Raw genomic sequence first — 19735 nt, 5'->3', positions numbered from 1 at the left:
GCGTTTATGTTCCATGAATGAGTGAAGGATGGATCCTCTTCAATGCCACCACTGAGGCTCTAAAACACCCGATGTTTGTCTTGGGCTGTGTCAGGAGATGAGGGAGCAGGAAAGGAAGACCAGCTTGCTGACAGCCCTTGAGCTTCAGGGCACTGAGGGGAGGAAACACCTAGAAACCCACAACTATACATTGACGCATCATAAAAACACCGTCACAACGACCCCAGGCTCCCCTCCCTGCAGGGCCCCGAGCCAACTCCCCCAGCCCACTCTGCCGGCCTTGCTGCCCCTGCCCACCTGTGCACACCTGTCTCTTTAGGAGCTTGGCGCCTCTCCCTGGAGACAAGCTCCTGGGGATGAGGGGACCTCCATACACCGAAGGCCAACGGTAAGCATAGCCTGGTCCCAGAGCAGGGGCCAGAGTGGGTTGAATGACAACAAAATTGAATGACAGAGTCTTTTGTCGTTCCTGGAATTTTGTTGCATTGGAAAATATGCATTCCTACAACAGGAAATATGTTAGTTTAGCACCCAGAAATATTTTGGTTTTGCAGAGATTTATGGGGTAAGTTTATGGGAAGGAGACTAGGCACCGGGCTGGGGGAGGGAGCTGAGTACGTCTTCAGGGGTAAGGGGCTGACTTTGGCATCATGCCAAGAGGACAAGAGAAGAACTAGTCAACGCAGAGGATGGGGCTTTCGCGTCATCCCAGGGAAGTTTACCCAGTGACTGCTCTCCAGCAATGGCGCAGGCTGCCACGTGAGGTACTGAGCTCTCCGACACGAGAGGCATTCAAGCAGGTGTTGAGGTTCTGCTTTAAGGAATGCAGGTGAGAAACTAGATACCATGAGTTGCCAGGCCCTCACCTCCAGCCCACGAACCCCAAGAGTCTAGGATTCTTCTGAGCTGAGATCGAAGTGAGAGTATGTAGTATAAGTGTGTGACAGGGAGTCAGGATGGGTTAAACCAGGAAGTTCCCCTGGACCAGGAGAATGTTGGGCCAGTTCACATCTCGAGTTCAGTTTCCCACTACCCCTCTCCCCACCCCCGCAGCCTGTGTCGCCCTCCCCCAGTCAGCGGGGAAAGCACCTGCCTGAAAGCGCCCCAGAGAGCCGTGCTCCTACAGCTTCCCTGGCGCGGGGAGAGGCGCTGGATCCTCGCCAGTGTCCTGCCAGCTCCTCCACCGTGGCAAGTGAAATTACCAGCTTCATGCTGCAGATCTATTTAAATCAGCCTTTCACGTCTGATGGATTTAAAAATATGCTAGAACTCAGCATCTTGAATACAAGAAACACAAACAAGCAGATGAGGCTGCGTTTTCCTTCCTCTGTGCCAGCCCCGCCCTCCTTCCTCCCTCCCCCTCTCCTGCGCCCTCCCAGAGCAGTTTTCATTCATGAGGCCCATTTCCCCCCTCCCCACCCCTCCCCTTCTCTCAATGGCATGGAAGTCTGCCGCTTGAGCGGTGTCTGGGCGCCCCTGGGGTCTGGGTTCCCTCCTCAGCTCATAGGAGACAAGGGAGACCACCCCACGGGCATGCGGGGCGCCCTCACTCCCAGCTCAATCCCTGCCTGGCCAGGGGGTCATCTGCATTGGCCGTTGTGTGCAAATGCAGTGCCAGGCTGACCCCAGAGCTGGGTTCACCAAGCCCCCTCCTGTCCCAGATGAGGAGACTGCAGCCCACTTCCCTGGCGGTCACGGCCAGCCTTCCCAAATGTCCGCATTCTGTTTTCCAGGAAGGCTGTTTGCTCTCTCCAGAGCCCCACAGCTCCCGATAAGCCACCTGTGAACACCTCACAGGCTGCTGTCACAGCAGGGGTCACAGTCTGTGCCCAGATATTCCGGAGCCTCGGCCCACTTTGGTTGATCTAACCCAATTTTCTCCTGCTGTAATTTAAGCCATATTCCCTCTAATCTCTGAGCGTCATCGCTTTGAGGCTCGATGAGCAGACCCCGCAGCACGTCCTCCATCTACAGGTAGGCGGCCAGGATTGCAGGGATTACAGTGGTAGCATCTGGAGAGCTGCTTTCACAGAAACGACCCACCTACCGCTCCGCCCCAGTTGCACAAGGAAGGTGAGGCTTCCAACTTGAGGTTCTCAGCTTTGGATGCCCATTGAATCACCTGGGGCGTTTTTCTTTATTTTTACTATTTATTTATTTTTGTTTATTCTCCTTTTACCTGTTTATTTTGTTATTTTAAAAAAATAATTTTTAAAAGAGATAATAGTATTGTGTTTCTTTGGGGGGGGGGGTCATTGTTTGGTGCCTGTTTAGTGTTTGAAAGTGTTCCTTTAATTTTGTTATTTTACCGATAATACACTGGTGGATTATTTCTTTCAACACACTTGGTTGGTAAGTACTAAGAAAAAAAAAAATACCAATCCTTGTATTATTGGACTCCCCCCACAAGAAATTCTTATTTAATTAGAAGTTAAAAGACCTTTTAAAAAATTGTTTACTATTACCAATATTATCAAGGGCATGGAGTAATAGAAAGTGAAAAACCCACCTGTGTGTGAGCTTGTCCTCAGATCTGCTCTCTCGTGCCTCTGTGTCTCCACCCACAATCTTCCCTCTGTCTGGATTCCTTAAGAGCATTTCAAAGGTTTGCCTCTGTCCACACAGCTGGTCATGAGCGAAGCAGATGGCCTAACAGGGTTCTGAGACCTCCCCAGTACTGCAGACCCTCTAATTACCAGGCCTGGACAGCAGTCAGTGTAGGTGATCCCTGCACTCAGGGGGAGCGTTGGGGCTCAGGTGCTGCACCCCATCATCCTATGTCTGTTGGTCCACAGCACGTACCCGAGCGCGCGTGCACACACACACTAACACACGAATCCACGCGCTCCACCTATTCCAGTTTCATCCCTGACTCCCTTCCCAATCGTCCTACTATTACCGACCAGGGTTCTTGGCCTCCTTAATCAATCGAAATTGACCAGAGGCCAGACAGGAAATTCAGGCAAGGCTCTATTGGGGCCCCTGCTGCAGCAGGGAGAGTGAGAACAAACAACAGGTTCCCTTGCTGGCTCTCTCCCCAAGGTGGGGGGCAAGCTTGTTTCTTATATGGGATGAGGGTAGGGGTGTGTCCAGGGGCCAGGCCGGAGGGGCGGCTTAGGTGTTTTGCCCACCCCTTAGGTGGTGTTGTGTGCAGGAGGCATGCACAGTACCCTGCTTTTGCTCCAGGCTCTTCAAAAGTGGCAGTTGGGTTTTTTGGTCTCTTTGTATCTTTTGGTCCAGAATTTGCCCCTGCTGAGCATGCACTGGTTATTTTTAGTCCCGTACAGTTTCTTTGTATTTTGTTGCTTGAGGAGAGATATGTCCAGGTGCAAACGTTGCAGCAAAGGGTACGAGGTCCCAGCAAAGGGTCCCAGGTCCCAGCCTGTCTCACTACCATGATGGTGTGGACAAAGAATGTCACCTGCCATCTCAGTGAACAAAGGATGTTGCGGCCATAAAGCTATCAGCCACTGCAGCCCAACTGAGGGGATCTCAGGATGGAGGAAAACAGGACACTGGCCTTAGATAGTTAACTAACATATCAAAGGAATGACTTCAATGAGCCCAGACTCTTGCATCTTCCCATACATAGAAAAGCACTAAATTCATTAACATGAGATGTCTGGTTTTGTTTTGTCTGCTTTTTTTTTAGTTAGCAGTAATCTTTTGATGTTCCAGTACCTGTTTTGGGGGTTTGTTTTATAAAAATTCTTATATATCCTAGCTTCTCCCTTACCTCTTTGGAGTGGTCCCTCAGAGCCATCTGAGAGGCTGTCTCCTGGGCTTCAGTCCTTAGTAAGTCTGCCGAATAAAACATAATTCTCAACTTTTAGGTTGTGCTTTTTTTTTTTTTTTTTTTCAGTTGACAATGTCTTGAACTACTTTCCATGAAACTTTGCATACGTGCCATCCTGCCAAGCAATACGCTACCCAGGGGCTCAGAGCCAGTGAAGGAGCTACTAGCAAAGAGAGGGCTGGAAGTGAGAGAGTCTGTGCAGATGCTGGCGGAGGGGAGAGGTGAGCAGGGTGAAGCTGCCCGTGGGTTTGCAGGGGGAGGATGGGTAGAGGCAGCCGGATTTTAACACAGGATTTAATCAGGGTCTGAGAACTGAAGGATAAGGGGAAGCCCTGAGGCAAAGGTGGGAGGGGAGGAGCCCAACTGTCAGGAAGAGGAAGTCGTTTGGGGTCCAGCAGGGCTGCTGCGAGGCTCATGGGCTGGAGCAGAGCGAGGGAGGAGGACTCTGGGGTGGGGGACATAAGCAGAAGAGGCCGGAACTTAAGAGCCTCCCTGGACCGGAGGCTTTTACATATCACCCGCCGGTGACAAGGAGCCATCGGAGGGTTTCAGCAGGGGAGTGGCGCTCAGATTTGCCATTGTGCTCGAAGAGGGGGGAGTGGAAGGATGAGGGCAAGACTGGAGGCCTGAAGACAAGTTAGCATCTGTCACCCTGGTCCCGGAACACGGCAGTGAGAGAGGCCAGGTGTGGTGAGGAGAGGGGCGGAAGGAAAACCTCAGAACCAACCAAGCTCAGCTCTCGCCGTGGTCCGCACGTGTCCACTAGCCGCCGTGCCGTCAGCCTTGGCCTTCCCAAGGTCCGTGTGCATCCGCGCTCCCCAGTACGTCCCCGCCCCGAACTTTAAGTCATTAAATCTCCAACTTAGTTGAATTTTTACTTGACGTTTTTCCAACTAAATCCAGAGAGCCTTAGCAAAGGGGATTTCTCAGAATGAAGTTGGGGCTTGGGGATTACACACTGCAGACCTCAAGCCAGAAAAATTAAATTTTGTATCATCCACTGCTTGGAATTGCCCAGGCCACAGTTCCCTCCACGATCAGGAGTAATCAAACCTAGCTGTGGTCTGTGGGTTGGAAGAGAGTAACAGAAAACCCACGAGTACCTGGCACTTCGGAGTTGACTAGTCTCTTCTGTGACACCCTCCGTGGACCATTTTCTCTCTGTGGAAGCATGAAGAACTCCTCCAGAGCACAGCTGGGACTCATCCAACCCAGGACCTCAAGTCCGGGGCCAGATCGCTGCTTAGATGTGATCGCATCTACTGGTCATCTCTCCCAGCCCTCCCCTGATCCCCGACGCCTGCCCAGCACTACTTCCCCCTCTGGTCCCCTCACCTTCTGCAGAAGCCCACCTCTCCAAAGGCGCACTCGTTAGGAACACACTGTAGGAGTGGTGCTTGAAGGGAATCTGATCAGAGATAATCAATAGGCAATATTAGCAGAGCTGAATTAACACCCCGCTGGATGAGCGTCACCCAGCCCTGGCCAGCTGGCAGCCGTATCCTTAATTCCATTTCCGCTCAGTTATTAAAATGATTTTCCAAGAGGCAGTCCCAGCTCAGCAGAGTCACAGACTAATAACGGAGCCGAGAGCCTCGAGGGACCTGGCAGCCTGGTCCCCACCGCCCACTCTGCTGCATGTTGGCAAAGTCGCCGTGATGTCATGCTGCAGTCCTGGCGGGAACTTGTTTCCCCCTCGAGCCTTTATTTCTCACCCTGACCCCTGACGGCCCAGCAGCCGTTCTACTCTCCCCACTAAAAAGTCTGGGGCAGGATCTCCTTGGAAAACTCTGAGTCCAGGGTCACAAAATAAGAGGCATAGAGTCGCAGAAGCAGGAAATCACAGCTTCTTCAGCTGGGTGGCTCTAGGCTAGCACCTTCCTTTCATAGGTGAGAACAAACACGGAGGCCTAGCAGGGATTGTGCTGACCATAAGCCGTCATCGGCTCATTTGGTAAATATTCCCCAACACCTGGAAGACCTATGATGGGCGGGGTCTGTACTCGACACAACGCAAACACAAGTGAGATACAAACCTGCCCTCCAGGAGATCACCATCGAGTGAGGCACAAAAACAGACGCTGACAATACAGCAGGGTACCACGCCTGGGCACACATCCGCCCAGAGATGCAGGGAGCCAGGCGGGGCTCCGCGGGGCTGTGTGTCCCAGCCCTGGAGGGGCTCAAGTGGACCCAGGTCAGAGCCACAGCTGCAACCACAGTCATGACAGCAAACCCATGCCAGCTCCCCTCGTCCCGGGCACGGGTCCCACTTAGCTCCACCACCGTCCTCTGAGGAAGGCGACAGGTTACCGCCAGTGTGCGGGTAGAGAAAACTGGGGTGGAGAAGCTGCAGGTCACGCAGCCGGGAGGTTATGGGAGAATCGGGGTTTGAATGCGGTCCTCCAGCCCGGAGCGTGCACTCCACTGTGCCTCAGGCTCCTCCCACGTGAGGGGACCGCGGGTCCTCCGTGACGACACCGCGGGGGCCTACCACCACGGGCAGGTGTGCGCTCTGGCTCCAACTGCACCACGTGGCGGGTGGCGTGAGTCCCATTTAACAGCCTGAGGTCCCCCAAGCCCTGGCCCTGCTCTGACTTGCCAGCCCGTCTCTAATCCGGGCATCCTCAAGCTTCCTTCAGAATCTTTTCCAGGCAACGGCGGATCGTGTGCCCTTGGCCCCAGGAAGCAAGCACTCTGACCCACTGTGGGCAGAGGCTTTGCCTGGAGGGGCTTCTCCCTCCCAGGGGCGCCTGCACATTCTTGCCTGGGACCCTCAGCTCTGAGAGCAGGGAGCTACCGTCTCACCGCGCAGGATGCGTTCCCGGCCGTCGAGTACTATCTCGTCTAACCCTCGCAACAGCCTGGGACAGAGGTGTGATCATGATGCCATCTAACAGGGAAGGTTTCACACGGGAACGAGCAATTCCAGCACCTCGCTGCGGGTCTCAGCCACTGGCTGCAGGAGCCGGGCTACAGCCCCAGGTCTGTTCAGGCTGGCTGGAGTTCAAGGTGTCATCCATGACTGTGAAGCTGAGTGGGAGCCTGAGAAGCCTGTGTCTTTGGCTTCAAGCTCCGTCCAACCGAGCTAACCAACCGTGGCCAGAAAGCAATTGTCATAACATCAGAAACCCATTACGACCCATGGAGACTCTGAAAGATGCTTCAGGAATACGCTCTGTGAGTGGAAAGTGATGCCACGCATCACGGTCCCCTGGAAACAGCCGCCTGGGGCTTGAAGACAGCTGAACTATCCCGGCACACACATCGGCCTGGTGCGGACCCTACGCGCCCTCCTGCCCCCCAGACAATTACATCCCCCGAGCCGTCCTTGTGGGAAGAACAGTACGACCCGACACCAGAAAGGAAGATGCAAACCATCTCAGAGCTGCACAGATTGCCCCTTTGCGCCTCCGTGTTGGGGAGAGGCAGTCCTACCAGGCAGCCGTCTGCACTCCGGCCATTTTCCGCACCAGCATCCGGAGGCGCCTCCTCTCCACCCTCCACCCGGGGCTCCTAGGGGTTCTGTCGGGTGTACTTTGCGTGTACATCTTCTGTGGCTGATTTTCTGAAATAGGCAATAAGTTAAGTCTATTGCCATTTTCCAGGGGAAGCGACTGCCAAACTGAGTTCACTAGCTTGAGAGCACGTGTGGCCTGCAAACCTTGTCCTGTCACTTTCCTGATTAAAGCTCCAGTGACCGAGGAAAAAGTCTCCTTGACATGGCCACAGGCTCTCGACCGCGGACCCCGGCTGCCTCCCAGGCCTCCCTTCTCCCCGTTCCCCCAGCCCCGGCCTTTTCCTTTGCTCTGCTCTGCTTTTCACACGTGCCTCCCTGTGTGGACTCCTTTGGGCGGGGCCTTCGCACCTGCCGTTTCTGCCTACGCACGCATCCCCCACCTCTCTCTCCCTTACTCTCCCCTCCTCTTCTGCTTTTTCAAGTTTTCAAGTCATATCTTCAGAGAGGCTCTCTTGATCTCCTAACAGTCCCTCGTAATATGTATCACTCTTGTGGAGCGTCTGTTCCTGGCGTCTGCTTTGTTCTCTGCTCTATTCCCAGGGCCTGGCATAGTGTCTGCTACCCAGGAGGTACCGAGACAAGTTTATGGAATGAGGAAACTGGAAGAGGCTCCTCACGTAGCTCTCCTGGGTCCAACTGGGACCAGAACCGGAGCCACTGTGTTGAGGAAGGTGAGGAATCCTGTGTGATCACCAAACGTGGAAGACCCACCTGGCAGGGGAAGGAGACACACTCCCACCTGTTACCTGGAGGTGGCTCCCAGCTTAGGCGTGGGTGCCAAGCCATCCTCGGCCGGTTATTTTCTGTTCAGTGTAGCCAGACAGCTCTGGAGCATTTCTGTGGCTGTTACTGCAGTCAAGATGGGTTTGACTGGTCTTACTGGTCCCCGCCTCCTCTCTCTTGCTGGTTCCCAGAATGTACTTCTGAGTCTCTCACTCTAGCCATCAAAGAGAATAGGTGTCCCCATTATAGGAACTGAATATGTTATTGACCCAAACCAAATATGACTTTTCCTGGGAAAAGCAGCGTGAGTTGAATTCCAAGGTGAAGTGAATGCTGCAGATTCCTACTGTGCTTCTCCAGGATGCAGCTGAGGCCCGAGGCCAGCTGGGTCTCAAGGTCACCAGGAGGTTCTTAGAAATGCAGGTAGAGACAGCCACAAGGGAAGGCCCTGCCCGGAGCACCCCAGGTGGGGCTGTGGCATCTCAGTAATTGAGGAGCTTTTAGTTCTAATGGAAGGCCACATGTGTCTTGGTGCCAGGCGGTCGCTGCCTGCCAAAGGGCTGGGTGACAAACATCAAGACCACAGCAAGCCACGTGGGAAGCCTTTAACGAGCTAATGAGCAGAGCCACAAAGCGGGCCGCTCCTGCCCAAGGCTTTTGGCAAAACTCTACACGTGTGTCGCCTGCAGTGCTGTCCCCGAACCCTGGGCCTCAGCCTGCAGCCCCAGGGCCTAGCCAGCTGCTGACCGTGGGTGGCGGTGCCTGCTGCTTCCCCAGGACCTTCAGAGGCCCACGGGCCTCAGGTGCTGGCACCCAGCCGTGCTTCTCAATGACAGGGTTGGAACGCAGGCAGAAATGTTATTACTATAGTAACCATAACTGGAATTTCCATTGTACTTTCCATTTCCAAACGTGTTTTCTAGTTCTTTCATTTCATCCGTGTTACCTCCTTTCAGTCTTACCTGGCCCAGACTCACGTGGTTACTTAAGCGCCAGTGCTGGGATTCGACCGGGTCCTTTGGCTCCAAACCTCCGTCATCTGGCAGAGTCATCCAGGGATGGACGCTTGCCTTAGGAGGTGGGGACCGCAGGGGCCTGGGTCCTTGACCCAGCACCCTAGGGGTTTCCTCTGCCCCGTGTGCTCTGGCTTCTCTTGAGGCCGAGTCATTGGCTACAGCCTAGAGGTTGGTAAAGACCCTTTTCACCTCTGCGGTGAGAGATGACCTATCGCTAGGGCACAGGAAGGGCTCCGGGCCTTCTCTGAAAGTGACAGGCAGGGCCGCCGTGGGCACTTTGCGGAGAGCAGGGAAATTCAGCAGGGTCGCTCTCTAGAGCAGATCAGGCCCCCCCCCACCACCTGGACACAGCTTGTGTCGCCTGCTGAGGGGGCCAAGACTGCAGGGGACGGGGGAGAGGTGGGGTGGTCAGGGAGGACGGCTGAGGGACCCCGCTTCTCAGTTCTGGGGCAAGCGCAGGCCCCGCCCACCCAGAGACTGACCAGCCCGCAGTGCGTACCTGGAGCCCCAAGGGCAGGGACGGTGCCGCAGACTCTACTCTGTTACCAGTGCCTGGAGCCCACGCCGTTTCCGATACACGTTTGTTGGCTGAATTTCTGCTCACTGAGCAGGCTGTGTCTGAGGCTCAGCTGAACATGGGCTGTTTCCAACAGGACGGGGGCAGAGCGGCCTCGGAGGCTCTGGACGTGAGCCGGGCACATCCGGTGTGGTCAGACAGGTGTGAGGTGATCTCCCATCCCCAGGAAGCCAGACTCCTCCCAGCGGTCACAGGACCACAGGCCACGGGTCTGGGCCCCACACGCCCAAGCGTGTAAGGTAGGATGCGTCACAGGTGGGGCTGCGCTCAGAAACCAGGCCTGCAGGCAGGTGCCATTCAAGACGCCAGGCAGGGGGCGGGGATCCAGAAGAAACTGTCTCTAGGAAGAAGACTCCAGAAACCAGGCTGGGGACCCTCCAGGTAGTCGAGAGGGGGGTTTGTGAAAACAAGACGGGGCTCCTGTCCTATGTGGGACCTGGGACTTCAAGACGGGAGACGAGGCGGGGCAGAAGCCCAAGGATCTGAGCTGGCCAGTAGCCCAGGGACAGGCGCTTGACCAGGTGACCGCCCGAGGCATGGGCATGGGCTGAGAGGTCTGGCTTAATTTCGTTCCGTTACTGAGGTCTGGAACCAGGCTGGGCCTATCGGTGCAGTACCGGGTGTGGTGCCCAGAGGAGAGGAAGGCTGCCGAGAGGGGACCAGGTGGGGCCTGGCAAAGGGGAGACGGGCATCCCCCGAGGGGCACAGATCGCAGGGACAGGAGCCTGGGGGTCCTTGAGTAGTTCCAGGGCACGTTCCGCGGGAGTCAAGCTGGTCCACTGTTGCCTTGTTCCTCCCACCTGCACCCCCATTCTGTCCAGGGGAAACTCCGGCAGAAAGAGGCAGATCTCTGCCCTTGGAGCTTGTGGTCCAGCGGGGAAGTCCAAGCCTGCAGTGGACCTCAGAGCAAGCGCAGAGGGGCCCATGAACAATCCAGGCCAAATAAGACCACGAAAGGGGCACCGCGGCTGCAGGCCTGGGGAGAAGTGGGGTGGGACGGAAGGGAGAAATTCCCCAGAGAGGGAAGAGAGGGACACGGAGAAAGTCACTACTGAGTCGGGTACAGTCAAGGAAGGAAGGAAGGAAAAAAGAAAGAGGCAGAGCCAGGGAAAAACCGTTTTCACGAGTGAAGTGGTCTCCGCAGCACCCTGTTGTTGAGCTGAGCCCTCATCCCGTCCCGAACGTGCTCAGAGCAGACACTGCTTATTTCCCACGGAATCAGGGGAGATGACAGTCCCACTGCGGCGCTCCCACGGGCAGGAGGGAGGGGGCCGTAGTGCTCTTCCACACCCTCCAGACATCACTCCTGCAGCCCAGGAGGAGAGCAAGGCGCCAGGGTGGCAGGTGCTGAAGCCCCGGGGCCCGGGAGAGGCCGCGGGGGTGCCCGCTCCTCATCTGGTGACTGGAGAGGCCCGAAATACTGCTGGGCCTTTGCCCAGCCTGGGCCTCCCCGCCCGGCCCCCAGGGGTGTCAGGAACGCCTGCAGCTCCCAAATGCCCAGAGCTCCCGGAAGGTCATCGACCTTGCTGGCTCTTGGTGGCCATGTGGATTTGGCCCTGTGGACCATGGATGGAATTCTCCAAAGCTGGATGGGCTCCCTGCCCAGAGATGGGCAGAATCCAGGGGCTCCCCGACTCCCACTAAAGAGTTCCCCTCGCGTGCCCTCTGGGGGACCCCCCGTTCTTCCTCAACCCCCTTCCTTCTTTTAATGCACTCACTGTTCTCCCCGATTAAGTTTCTCTATTTTTCTTGTCCAAAACATGTGGACAAAAGCCTTCCACGATTTGCACTGTGTTTGTCTCTAGCTACAAAGAGAGGCCTCCCCAGCCAGAGATGCAGAGGACTGAGCAGGGCAGCAGAGGACATGTGAGCAGGTGTGGAGATGGGGGCCCAGCTCCCCCAGGACCCCACTCCTCCTCCCCCCAGGGCCCAGAGGCTCAGCTACCAATGTGGGCAGGGCCTCCGTGCCCAACTCCCAGGGCTTCGGGGAAGCCAACACGTATGCAGATGCCAGAGGGCAATGAAAGGGCAGGGGCCACTGCCACTGGAGTCGGTTGTCATTTTCCCGGGCACTGCCATTCCCAGGACACCCACCTACAGGCCAGCCGAGGCCTCCTCTGCATCTCCCTGTTGTGGGCTCTGTCAGCTACATCCACCGCCTCTAAATGGGCCCCCTGTCTTCCCAGCACCTGAGTGTCTCTCCCAGGGAACATGACACAGGTGAGACTGCCTGTCTTGGAAGCTAAAGAATAACCAGAAAGCAAACCAAACCAAACACTTCACATTTCCATCCTACAGAGATTCTGTTACCACACTTGGACCAAGCCTAGGAGTTTCCCCCCGACAGGTCTCTAAAGGAAAGCATGATTGGCTCAGAACTGAAACTCAGGACAGCCTTACACCAGCTGGAGGGAAACAAACAAGGGCTCTGCGGGCCCCCACAGCTCCTCCCAGGGCCTCTGTGCACTGTTATGCAGCTTGTACACTGCACAGGAGCACGGGGCCATGCGGCCGGTGGGGACTGAAACCCACTTTGCCTGCCAAGCGGGGCGTCCTCAGAGCTAGGAGCCGCCTTGTAAAAGCCAGACCAAGCCTCCCTAGCTTCCCACAGAGCCTGTCCCCTTTCTGAGTGATGACAGGTCCAGGGAGAATATTCCGGAGCTGATGGGGGCAGGAGATAAAGATGCAAGCAAGGGGAAATATTGTTCTGGGGCAAGAGGTGGGCATCCAGCCGAGACCCAAAGGCTGCTTTGGGGCCGAAGAAAGCCCTTTGGGTGAAACTGCACAGGGCTGGTGGGTAGGGGAGAAGAGCAGAGAGAGACCCCAGGGGATGGCTGACCTCAGGGCATCAGGGCCAGGTGGACTGAGGGTCGCCTGCGTGAGCCATTTTCTAAGGTCCTTGGTTTGGTCTCGGTTCCTTTTCATTTCTTTATCTTTATTTTTAGTAATATATAAAAACAGAGAAGGGAAGAATTGTTCTTTTGGTGAATCTGGGGAGGGGGACCAGAGCCCTGCCCACCGACCCTGGTACGGCCCACAGGCCCCAGGGCTCCGGGGACACAGTGTGGAGAGCACTCACTGGGGCCACAGAGCACGGGAGGCAGAGCCGGGCCTGGACGCCCACGGCCTGGGCCGGCCTGGCTCGCTCCTTCCCACACCAAAGAGGCAGCCCTCAGGCCCCTCGGCAACTGAATCCTCAAGGCAGCTTGGTCTGGTCCCTGCGCATGGGTGAGGCCCCATCTTTTCATCGCGTGATCATCCCGACCACAAAGGTCTCATTCCTGCCGCGGCTGAGCCCTGGAGCAGCAAGGGGGGAACGGGGACGGGTGAAGAACTCCAGAGGCCCTGCCTGGTCCAGGGCACACCTGCCCCTCGGAGCCGGATGGCAAATGCAATCACAGTGTGTGACCTGCAGACAATGGGATGAGGCACCCCTGCTGGAGGACCAGCTCTGCCTGCCCAGGGCTCTCTCCAGCCCGGGAGGGCATCAGGGGTCACCAGGCACCTCCCTGAGGCCCCTGCAGTAGCTCACACCTTCTGCTCCTTCTCAAGGAGGGAACATTCTGGGCCTTAGAAGAATCCCAGGCCTCTGCTGACCCGGCAGGCCCCCATCTGGCTCTGCCCTCTCCACGATGGGACCAGAGTCTAAAGGGGTAGAGATGGCAGGGCAGAGATCGTTTTGGGAACTGGAGATTTAGCAACCACTCTGGGGAAGGGAGCTTCCGTAGAACCTAGGATGTCACCTCCAGGATCCAAGTTGTTTCACTTGGGCTCTGTGGGTGCCCTATTCGAGATGGGGGGGTCCCATTGATGGGGAGGGTGCAGGCCAGGGCAGACACCCACCTAGGCAGCCAGTAATGGGGTGAGGGAGCAGGAACGAGACTGTCCACCACCACGCCCTGGACCGTCCCTCCACCGGCCTTGCCCTCAGACCCTGCCCTAGTCTCACACTAGCAGCCCAGGACCGTGAGCTCAGCTACCATCTCCTGCTTCCTCTGGACCCTCCCAGCCTTTCCCGCCCCGACCTTGGCCTCTCTCCAGGCTACACGTTGCCTCGCATTCTGGAGCACTCGAGGTTCACTCATGTCCCCCCACCCCAGCTGCAGGACTCTCCTCCCACCCCTGAGGGTCACAAGGGAGAAGCCCTTGGACTGGTCCTAGCTTCAAGGCTCCCTTTACCAAGGAGCTACCTTCCTTTTGGGAGCAGCACGATTGGATCTTCTGTTCCACTGTGGCCTCTGACCTCCTCCCGCCCCCCTGCCCAGAGCGCCGAGAACACAGCCGCCCCATCGCTTCGCTCTCATGTGCATTTATTGAGCGCCCACGGAGTGCATGGTCCTATGTCCAGGGTTCGGAGCCACAGTCTAGTCAAAAGGAGACCGGAGCTAGTACAGCGGACATTTCATAGCTGGGAAGGGGTGGGGAAGGGGGAGAACTAATCACAAAACAGATTCCTATTCGAAAGCAACAGAATCTCCTCTGAGAGTAATATATATTCTACGCACACACGCGCACGCACACACGCACACAGCCCTGGATGAACACAGACGTTGCCGCTTGGCTGTATCTGCAAGCACATACCAGCGTGCCGGGTAAAGGAACTAATAGGTATGCTGCCCGCGCACGCGCACCGCCGCACGCGCACCGCCGCACGCGCACCGCCGCACGCGCACCGCCGCGCGCACAGAGTCTGCCTTATGCTATCAAAGACGCTAGTCTCCAGGGTCTAGTGAAGCGATCTGTCCTAGATGCCTGCAGCATGCAAAACTTGAAGGTCCGAGAGTCACGGTTAAGGAGGACGATGGGGACACGCGTGGACTCCTCCATCGGGGCCCGGCTGCCGCGCTGGCCGTGGCTCTCTGTCGGGACGACAGAGCCTCTGAGAAGGGCCCCCAGAGCAGAGCCGAGGAGCTGGAGGCCCTCTGTCCAGTGGCAGGGCCCTCAGGAGGCCGGCTGAGTTCACCAATCTCAAGGGCAGAGTGTCAGACTCCGGTTTGGAGCGTGTAGTCCTGCAAACAGGGTCCCTTGTGGCGGCGCCTCAGATGGAGGTGAGTTTCCGTGCTCGCTCGCTCTCTGCAGCCTCCCACGTGTGCTAACGCATTTTGTAGCAATTAGATACAGATGTTTCGCACAGCTGTCCCTTAAAATCCAAGTCTACTGTGAAATCGAGGTCTCGCTGCAAGGAAGGAGGAGCCAGGGCGTCAGCGCGGAAGGAGGCGGGGACCGCCCCCCTCCCCGCAGGCAGAGGGCCGGGCGCCTCTGCGCCGCTAGGGTTTTCCAGCTCAGGACGCCACTCCCCACCACCAGTCCTCGGGAGCCTCTTCCGGTGCCTCGTTACCCTCACGGGAAGGCCTTTGATTTCTAACCTAAGTCCTTCCTGTTAGAATACACAGATGTTCCCTCTGGTTTCATCCCGGGAGAAGTGGGGCGGTTGAGTCTCCCACGGCGGAAGCCACGGAGCACCCTCGGCGCCTGCCCGGCATGTGCCCGCACCCCAGGGGGCTCAGAAAGAATCACACGGCCTCCAGCCCCCCAGGCCAGCCTGAGGAGTGCGAACCTGGTCTTCCAAGCCACCACACACTGTTCTTTCCTGGCTCAGCTGGTCCTAAATGAGGCAAAGTCCATGGCCACAGCCTCTGTTCTCAAAACACCTCCCACCAAGGGCGGGAAGCTGTCCTCACGGCTGGGAGGGTCCCCAGGGTGCCCTACAGAAAGGCTCCAGTTCCCCAGTCTTAAGGGGTCCAGGTGGGAGTCCTTGAAGGAGGCCATCCCATCCAAACCCGCCTTCCTACCGCTCCCCCTGTAACTCTTCTGGTTGTGCCCACGGCAGCGAGGCACCCGGGCGAGTGAGCGGGTCCTGGCAGCTCCCTGGAAGCCGGGCCCCGGGGTCCCTCCTCCTCTCTGACCCCGGCCTCACAGAGGCTGCCTCAGCACTCACCACGTTTTTGGCATTTGGCTTCATGGATATGGTCCCGTAGATCTCCTCCCCCCTCCGGACAGTGAGGTAGTCTTCCAAGTAGAAGACAGTCTGCTTCCAGTGGGTGTAGGGGGCGTCAGGGGCTGAAGGATGACAAGGAGGAGGAGTTAGAGGAGCCGTCTCCAGAGGGGCCGGGACCCCGCCCGGACGCTGCTGAACACCCCAGCTAGCTAGCACTCTCGCTGGGTCGGGCACCCAGCCCCTGCGCCTGCTCCTAGCCCGCAGGACGCCCCGCTCAGCCCAGGGACTCCTCCCGGGGTCAAGCCCCCCCGCCTCGGGACTGCGGGTCTTCGCTGGGGACCAGAAGAGAAGCAAGCTGATATTACAGAGTCATACAAGGGGCGGCATTAACACACGCATCTCACAGTGCCACTGCTTTTCATTAGTTCAACAGAGTGAAGACTTTCAGACATTGTAGGGGAGAGATTTGGAGGGTGGTGCATCCTGTCGCCCCTTAAATGACACCGTTCATGCCAACTCCACGGCTAAGCCAGTTTCGCCAATTCCACTGATACCCCAATCCTACAAATAGCTTTCCCTGCCTGCCTCTCTGTCCTAAAACCAATCCTAGTTCCCTTGGCCCAGGCCTGCCCTGGGGTTTCAGCCGTGCCTTCCTACCTGGATGAATAGAAATTGGGGATGATTCTCATTCCACGGACCCACATCTCATGCATGATCCAAAGCCACACTGAGGCTTGCACCTCCCCTCCCCTGTATTTGCCATGAAATCCCATCCATCCCTCTGGGCACACTACAAATTCTACAACTAGATGAGGGGTCCTGTCTTATGGGCCCCCTTCCTCAGCAGCAGCCGTCCTTGGGACACTCTTCCGTCCCTCATCACCAGCCCTTCCTCATTCTTCAAGGTCACATCCTTGGGCAAGCCTTGCCTGACCCAGCTGGATTAAGGGCACCCTGGGCTTATGTTACCACGGCAGCTGTCATGCCCCTGCATAACCGTCTCTGTCTCTTTTTACGTGTTTGTGTCCTCCACAAGACTGCAATCTCCGTGAGGGCCGGGGTCTGCTTACTGCTCTATCCTCAGAGCCCGTCACCACCCTTGCTAGGTCTGTGAGTACCGAATAAATGAACGACGGTAAAAAGCCCCAGAGGGGGCGTGTTGTGACACTTCAAGTTACCCAGAGGTGTTCGGTGACATTGCGGCTTTGGAGCCTAAGGGTTGTAGAAGAACCCGTCTTACAGTCAGTTCCTCTTGCCCTTCAAGGCTCTTACCGCCCTCCACCAGGATGCAGGACTCCTTAACACTGATTCCCTCTTTGCTTAGGACCAGAGCTAAAGGTGGGAAGACTTAGGGAGGATGTAATAAGTGCCTTTGCCTTTCAAATACTTCAAAGGCTGTCACATGGAAAGACTTATATGTGGCCTTAGAGATGGCTTTGGAACAAAGGCTAGGCCCGGAGAATCACTAGAAGGCAGAGTTTGAATCACAGGAAGGATTGGGGCTGTCCCACGACCGTATGCACACCTGCGGTCCAGCCCGGAGGAGTTCACACAAAACCTGACTGGGGATTTATCTTATGCCCAGTCAGACCAAGATTGTTCAAACCCCAAGATCTATTTTAATGGTGATGAAGAGTCTGTCTGTCTGTGTCCTTTGCAATGAACTAGCTTGATCAAATGTCAGTGGTTTGGATACTCGAGTAGCCTTCGATGTGTGCATTTAGGAAATCGATGCAAACTCAAGGTCTAGTGGAGGGGAGGATCTGGAAGGGCTTGAAGGAGGGTCATGAACATAGAGTCTGTGCCGCCCGGATCCTGGATCCCCAAACACACCGGCCTTCCTGGTCTCCAAGGCATACTGCGGTTCACAGGCGAAGCCCACCTGCTCCCAGCACCTTCCCTTCCAACGACATCTAAACGAATCGTCAAAAGATCGTCTCCGGGGTGCGCAGAGAATGGCAGCGTGTGACTGACAGCACTCTCACCCCCGCTGCCACCCACGCCAACCCAGACAGGTGTCTCTCCTGTTCTTAAAGACCTTCAGGCAAGGAGATTCCAGCAGCTTCCTTCTGCCTCCTAATCAGATGCCTGTGAGACTCCCAGAGACTTCCCTGGCTCAGCTCTGCCAGCCAGCGAGCCCAGAAGTCCACCTCTGATGTTGGTCCCCCAAAAGACACCAGCCTTGGGTTGGAGGAGAGTGATATTTCCCCTTGACATCAACATCAAAAGGCTAAGAACTTCCCCAAACATCTCATTTCCATGATGGGTCCACGGACTCATTGCTAAAGCAGTTTTCTCAATGCAGGTTCTCCATCAAGGTGTCCAGGAGAAGTTGATGACAATTCAGATGTTCTGACTCTAGTCTAGAGATTTGAATTCAGTAATTCTGGGGTGTGAGATGGGGGCAGGCTTGCTGAGACGTAAAAGTCTCCCCCCAGGTGTTGCAGATACACAGCCAGTTGCTGTGCAGACTCAATCATTTACATCTAATACATCTCTTGGGTGGGTTATCAGTGGAAGGGACATTTAATTAGGCAACAGTAGGCCCAGTGTCCAGTCTCCACTTTGCCATGCATTTGCACTGTGACCCTGGGGCTCATTTTCTGCATCTGCAGAAAGTTTATCTCCCAAGGGACTGTGAGGATAGGTGATGGGAAGGGGAAAGGACACACTGAGCGTGACCAGCCTCCTGCTGTGCCCAGGACCGTTTTCCTCTCCCTTTCACTCTCAAAGTGTCCTCATTTGAAAGATGAATTATATGGTCCCCTTATCTGTAACATAGCAGGCCCAGGTTAGGGTATTGCTAAGCCATTGCATTAGGTGGTTATTTAATCATTGTGGAAAGTGGTATATCATTTCATTTATCCATCAACTATGGCTCTGGCCTGTAAAGCGGTGCTGCCTCATTGTCGTGGTCTGGAATGTTCTAGGGATTCTCCAGAAAGTTGCTGTGCACAAGGGTGAGCGTTCAGTATCACTGTGGACCACGACATCCAGAGTTCTGGTCAGTGGACAAGACTTTCCCTCCCGCTCTGCCCCAACTACAACCTTCAAGATAGTGTAAGTGGCTTTCAGGCTTCCTTGTTATGACCGTACTGTCATTCACACACTCATTCAGGCATTCATTCATTCACTCATTCATACATTTACTCACGCATGCATTCACTCATTCAGGCATTCATTCATTCACTCATTCATACATTCACTCATGCATGCATTCATTCAGTCATTCATTCATTCAGCAGACATCCACTCAGGATGCCTGCCATGTGCCTGATGTGGTCCTAAATGTGGGGAAAAACAGCCAATACAGCCCTGCCCCCTGAGATCCTGCAGCCTAAGTGAGAAGACACTCAGGTAGCTGGCCATAAAGTCCGGTGGGAGTTGTGACCGAGGATGGGGGTGGGGTGCACAGGGGGCTGTGGAACAAATGGCTGGGGCCTCTCACAGGAAGCATTTTCCTGGTGCTTCTGGAGAGCGAGTGGAATCCTGCTTCCTCTTTCTCTTCCCAGTGGCTAAGTGGCTGGTAGTTCTTTCTCGAATTTAATACTTTTTCTAGCTGTAAATTTGTAATTCTGTTCCCCAGGGGGTTCACAGGCTTTTTGGAGAATTAAAGACTATGCATGAGGAAGCTTCTCTGACCGGAGAAAATGGCTCAGTGTCACAGGGTGGCAAAGCTGGGAAGGCGTTGCCAGGCAGTCGAGGTCCAACCATGTCATTTCACTCATAATGAGCCCCAGGCCCGGCAAGGAGCTCACTTAAGACCACCTCCACGGCCTGATCGCCCTGCCTTGCGGCTTCCTGGAAAAACTAGGACTTAGCGCAGGCCTGCTTCTACTCTGGGTACTGCCCTTCCAGCCGCTACACGGTAGCCCCAGGGGGCCCAGTTCCCATTTCCTACCCCGCCCTCCGAGGCTGTGTCCAAGGGGCGGGGCAGCTGTGCTGGCACCGCCTGGAACCCTGGGTGCTTGTGCCCGTTTGCAGCGGCTTCTGCCCGGAGCCGCAGCAGGCAGACACCAGCGCCATTCACGGGGACTGTTTTCAAGCTGCACAGTCCGTGACGTGCTTTCGTGTGGGTCTCTCGGAGCAGCTGCAAACCTTGGGGGCCGATGGGGAGGGGCCGCTTACAGCCGGCTGCACTTCGCCTGAAGTTCAAAGCCAGCTG

At 56.0% G+C, this 19735-nt stretch overlaps 1 protein-coding gene across 2 annotated transcripts in view; it reads right to left on the bottom strand.

Moving 5' to 3' along the window:
• Positions 1-14300: 14300 nt before the first annotated feature.
• Positions 14301-19735, bottom strand: part of PRMT8 (protein arginine methyltransferase 8) — an 84147-nt gene continuing 78712 nt past the window's right edge. The window contains exons 9-10 of one of the 2 annotated variants that reach the window (XM_082352891.1): positions 15571-15692; positions 14301-14808 (exon numbers count right to left, since the gene is read on the bottom strand). In XM_082352891.1, coding sequence (XP_082209017.1) covers positions 14725-14808; positions 15571-15692 — 206 coding nt within the window. In that variant the 3' untranslated portion in view covers positions 14301-14724. Of the gene's footprint in view, positions 14809-15130; positions 15693-19735 lie in introns of those variants that run through there. The other variant, XM_082352890.1, reaches the window with a different exon arrangement.

Source organism: Balaenoptera borealis, assembly GCF_965194805.1.
Source record: "Balaenoptera borealis genome assembly, chromosome: 13".
NCBI lineage: Eukaryota > Metazoa > Chordata > Mammalia > Artiodactyla > Balaenopteridae > Balaenoptera > Balaenoptera borealis.
The sequence above is the reverse complement of the archived record's forward strand: the minus strand, read 5'-3'. Positions and strand labels throughout refer to the sequence as shown.